The sequence below is a fragment of the Miniopterus natalensis genome, chromosome 20 (assembly GCF_054644295.1).
Source record: "Miniopterus natalensis isolate mMinNat1 chromosome 20, mMinNat1.hap1, whole genome shotgun sequence".
Taxonomy (NCBI): Eukaryota; Metazoa; Chordata; class Mammalia; order Chiroptera; family Miniopteridae; genus Miniopterus; species Miniopterus natalensis.
In genome coordinates, this window is record NC_142100.1 from 20,324,714 (window position 1) to 20,329,742 (window position 5,029).

Below are 5,029 nucleotides of genomic sequence, written 5' to 3' on the forward strand. Positions count from 1 at the left end.
CACAGTTCACCAACAAATTTTATTTTGGGAAAGGAATGGATTTTGAGGAAAAACATGGGGCAGAGAGGTATGGAATAGAAAATAAATACAAATGTAAGCTGTTTTACTAATTGCTTTATAACCACAACAAATAAGTACAGAGAATGCCCTGTACAAAACAACACAATAAAGGTTCAAGATCAAGGTGTTCCTTTAGGCAAGGCTGAAGATTTCAGTCTCTGGTATTTGGAATTTAGGCTGCAATCCTTATTTTTGGATGGATCACTGGGTGTGTGGTACAGTCCATGCTTTTAACCAGATTTGAACAGAAGAATGGCCACTTGGCCCAGGTAGAAGTAGATGAAGTGTTTGGTTTCATGTGTCACGTAACTACCGAAGTTCCTCCCCACAATGCAGTGCCAGGTGGGGTTGTACTTCTTGTCAAACTCCTGGGAGGAGGGAGAGGGGAGAAAAAGAACACTAAAATTTTAGTGCTACATCAAAGGTCAGAGCCTGCCAGGGCAGAGAGGAGGAACGTTAGCATCTGCAAATTCTTAGAATGAAAGAATGTTCTCCAGCTCCAAGTCGCCTACATAGTGCATTAATGCAAACATACTTGCAATCTGAGCTAAGCTAGGAAAGGGAGCCTCAAAGACAGGGCCCTTTGTTATCATGGTAATTCCACCTTCATAACTTCTATAATATTCACTGATAGCAGGTGTCATCAACAGTTCTAGTTTATCGTGTTCTTATGTGTAAACAGAATTAAACACTCCTCCTGTATGTCATGCACCCTCAAATCCAAGGAAATGGTAACTATTTAACCTAAAATACCCCATTATAACTCATTCAACTGCACTCCAGTATCCTTGGTAACAAAAGACTTCCAAAAGGACAAAGTGTCTATTAGCATCTACACCATCAAGGATCAAAATTTCAATTTAAAGAAACAGGACACTTAACACGTCACTGCTCCTATGAAGAGAATGCTGGAAGCTGAAGCTGACAGCCACCTGGTCAAATTTTATCCTTAATTACAATTTCAATAGCCCTCCCTTTTCATATCTATCTTGATGCTGATTAATACCTGGTCCGCAAGGATAGCAAGTTGCAGGAACACTTTTCCCCACCCCAAGAGGCTTGGGGAGTAACTGGAATGCCCGTGTTAATTTCTTAACTAGGTGACTGCAGACGGGCCAAAGCTAATGCTTACCTATAAAACTATGACAAGTCTGTAGTTTGGCTATTCTTATGTTGTAACATAACATTCTTACTGCGCTTGTCAAAAAAAGGTATTTATTTCTATTCCATCTGAAGTATTTCATCTTCCCATTCTCGACTGGAACCCTCTCACGGCTTAGGCTGCCAGTTTCCTTCCCTTCCAGAAAGCATAGCAGGAGAAGTTGGCAGTCCTGCCAGCTTTCTACAGACTCATTTACCAAGCCCCCCAACCACCACCACCACCCACTTTCAACCGCCGACTAAACTCCCCACTGGAAGGCTGGCAAGAATTCCCTCCCGGCTGGCTGGATACACCCACGCAGCTCCCCCCTCCGGAACACCCAGATGGATCTTCCGCGCAGGAATCGTGCAGAAGGGGGAACCGCTGCTCCCTGATCCTAGAAACCGTTGCTAGGTGGCGCTTTCCCCCGCCGAGCTGGATAATAAAAAAACTTGGGGCACCGAGGTTCTGGTCTGCCCAAGAGGAGCGCAAAATTCGGTTGCATTCTTTCTGGAACCCTCTACACCCGAGCTGCCCTGCCTGCCCTCAAGGAGCTCTGCCAGGCGCTCTGGGGATGCGCGACCCGGGAGGAGAAACTAAGTTGTGACTCCCGCCAGCAGCGAGCAACTAGCCCGAGCCCCCAGCCCCTGCCCCAGCCTCACCTTCTTAATATGGGCCGCAATATCCTTCTCTATGTTATATTTCTCCAACGCCTGAGTAGCACACTCCACCGAGTCCTGTTGCATCTCCTCCGACATATCGGCATTTTTGATCACTGCCTTTCGGTCGCACATGGTTACCTGAGGAATGAGGCCCAGCAAAGGATGAGGAGGTCGGGTGTAGGCTACGCCTGCGACGCGCCCGCTCCCCCGGCCCGCTCCGCTCTCCCCGACTGACGCCCCCCACCCCACTTCTCCTCAGGGAGGGCGGGCCGCGCCGACCCAACGGCGTGAGAAGTCCAGCGGCCGACAAAACCAGATGGCGTAGCCAGCCCCCCTCAACCCCGGAGCCCCCAAGTCTCTCACAATGGAGTGGGGGCCGGCGGACTACAACGGTCTCCTGGGGGAGGGGCTGGAGAGGCTCAGACCCAGCAGGAGAAGCCGTCGCTACCGGAGCCGTGGCGCATCTAAGGAGCCCCACACCAGCCGGCGCCGCCTAGTGCCTAGGCTCCGCCCTGCTTCTGCCGGCCCCGCCCCCACCAAACACTCCTATTGGCTTGAAGCAGTCCCTCGGGCTCTCCCATTGGTCCATGGGCTCAATGGTTCCCTCAGGATCTTACTCCCGCATTTTGTTGCAGACCACAATGCACTGCTCGTGGCGTCGGTTGCCCCGGCAATGGGCTGCACGCGGTGAGGCCCACACACCCCGAAGGTGGAGCTGGGGCGCGCAATGGAGAACAACCCTGCGGCTAGAGGGTGCGAAGGGAGCCTCTGCCCAAGCCAAGGGAAGTGACTCCAAATTTACGGAGGTTGTCCCAAGATTTGTTCTCGAATAGGGATAGTCGGATCCACCACAAGTCCTAAGGACTTACAGATTCTGACTGAGGTGCCAATCCCTTCACTGAAAGGGTCTCCGAAACAGGGTCGGCTACCTGGCAAATGGCCAGTGCAGTAGCAGAAGAGGAAACCCCAGGGCTTGATTTAATGCTCTATTGTCTCATTTTTTGGGGGGGGGGATTTTTTAAACAAGAAACCCCACATTTTCTTTTTGCATTGGGTCCCACAAATTATGTAGCCTGTCCTCCTTTGAAATATCAGGGAGAGCTTCCTCAAGGATGGGAGAGGGTTTCCTTATGGAATAAGGGATTATCCCCAAGAGTGGGGTCTCCTTCTGAGCAATGCAGACCTCCTTTAAGGGGGTGAGGGGCCCTCTGGGTGGATTTGGGTGTGTGTGCCCAGGGCGGGGCTGCTTGTTCCAATGAGGCCGTCTTTCCTGTGTGGTAGTTTCTTGGTTGAGGATTTATCTCTAGGGCGGAGGTGCCCTAATGATTAGAAAAGCATCCCTCTGTGGTTGTTTCCTTAGGGAGGCTAACCTAACCACTAAGTGGTTAAAAAGGCAAGATCTTGGGAGGTTAGGGAGCAGGGTCAGTTCCCAGCACTGTCATTTACTAGCTCTTTGAGCCTCAGTTTTCTTATCTGTAAAGGGGGATAAATATAAAAGGAAAACACTTCATAGGCATGTTGGGAGTATTAAATGAACTAATGCCTTTCAAGTTCTCAGCATTACGTGTGGCATACAGTGCTAGCGAATCTTATCAATAACTACCAGTTTATGGAACTCTCCCGAGTCACAGCAAGGTTTCGAACCAACCCTTACACGCTTATAATGGGTGTTTAAACTTCCATAAACAAGTCGTCAGGCTAATTGTGTAACCAGAAGCTTTCTGTTTACATTTTTGCATTTTTCTTCTTGACCACCTACTCTCATGAGCCCAGAGCCCCTTACGCTTTAACCAGACAGGCACACAACTCCAAAGAGAAAGAAGTGGGAAGGAGGAGAACCTCAGGTACAACATATCCATATCAATTAAGAGGCTTTTCCCAGTTCCCGGTTTCCAATACTCCAATTATGGGCTCCAGGAGTTAAAATAGTTCTATATGGTGTCACCCTTGAGGAAGAAGTTAGGAGCGAGGCTGGGGTAGTGCTTCTACCTGATTTGGGTGAGGCTGGGTCAGTGCTTCTATCTGACTTGGGTGTGTGATTCAGAGCTATAGAATCTACTGATGACACCAGAACCTAAATCTCTCTTGGGGGCCTTTACTTTTCATACACACACACACACACAAATATATATCCCTCTGATCTACAGCGTGGCCAGCTTCTTGTTTGAACAGAAGTTGCTGGGAGTAAAGTGGATGATGTAACAGGAATAGCAACTGTTTATTGAGTAGTTGCTTACCACCAAGTGCTTTGTAGTCACTCAGTTATTCCTCACAACAGCTGTGCCAGGGACCCCTTTCCTCCTATTTCCCTTTGGCACAACTGTCTGCTTATTCAGATTTCAGCTCAAATGCTACCTCTCCTGAACTCCCACTTCTACTTGCCCTCAACCACCACCCTTCAGTTACTCTCTACAACACTTTCAGCTCCTCCGTTGTATTTGCCTCATTTATTCCCTCAAAGGAATTATCTCATGTATTTCCTTGCTTGGTTATTGCCTATCTGCCCCTGCCTGTCTTGTTCACTGCCGCACCTTCAGCATCTAATTCCATGTCTGCCACATAGTATGCATTGAATGAAAAAATATCAGGTCTCCTCAAATCACTATGTTGTTCACCTGAAACTAATATTATATATCAACTATACTTTAATAAAATAAATAAATTTAAAGTTATTAAGATTTTTAAAATAATAATAAAGTTGAGTTGTTTGCATAGGAAAAAAACAGGTCTCATAAGCCCATTTTACATATGAGGAAATTGACTTTCACTAGGTTATGCTGTTAAATGATTAAGTTCCAGTACCATTCTCTTAACTTCAGTACAGTACTACTTTAATACATTTAGCTGAATAAAAAGTGTGCCTTTTTCTGATTCATAACTTTCAAGAAAAGGAGTATGCAATGGGATAATGTTAAGGTTTTCTAACAGATAAGATTTGGAGACTGGGTGGAAAAGGTGAACAGATTAAACAAACAAACAAAAAGCCAACTCACAGACACAAATACTAGTACGAGAAAGGGGGGTGGGGGGAGGTAGAAGAAGGTATAGGGAGGGTAAATGGTGATGGAAGAAGACTTGACCTGGGGCAGTCACCTGGGAATTGTACACCTGAATCATACACCTGAAACCTATATAATTTTATTAACCAATATCACCCCAATAAATT

At 47.0% G+C, this 5,029-nt stretch overlaps 1 protein-coding gene across 1 annotated transcript; it reads right to left on the bottom strand.

Annotated features, from left to right (window-relative positions):
- Nucleotides 1-2,029, bottom strand: DYNLL1 (dynein light chain LC8-type 1). Its single transcript, XM_016201593.2, has 2 exons — nucleotides 1,864-2,029; nucleotides 1-428 (listed from the first exon to the last, which is right to left on the bottom strand). Exons 1-2 carry the CDS (start codon nucleotides 1,993-1,995, stop codon nucleotides 291-293), a joined length of 270 nt encoding a protein of 89 aa, XP_016057079.1. The 5' UTR covers nucleotides 1,996-2,029; the 3' UTR covers nucleotides 1-290.
- Nucleotides 2,030-5,029: the final 3,000 nt, after the last annotated feature.

Excerpts from the sequence above, each read along its gene's own strand:
- DYNLL1 (XM_016201593.2), bottom strand. The coding sequence starts at position 1,995 with ATGTGCGACCGAAAGGCAGTGATCAAAAATGCCGATATGTCGGAGGAG. Across the intron at positions 429-1,863 it reads TTGCGGCCCATATTAAGAAG|GAGTTTGACAAGAAGTACAA; the intron begins GTGAGGCTGGGG and ends CCCTCCTCCCAG.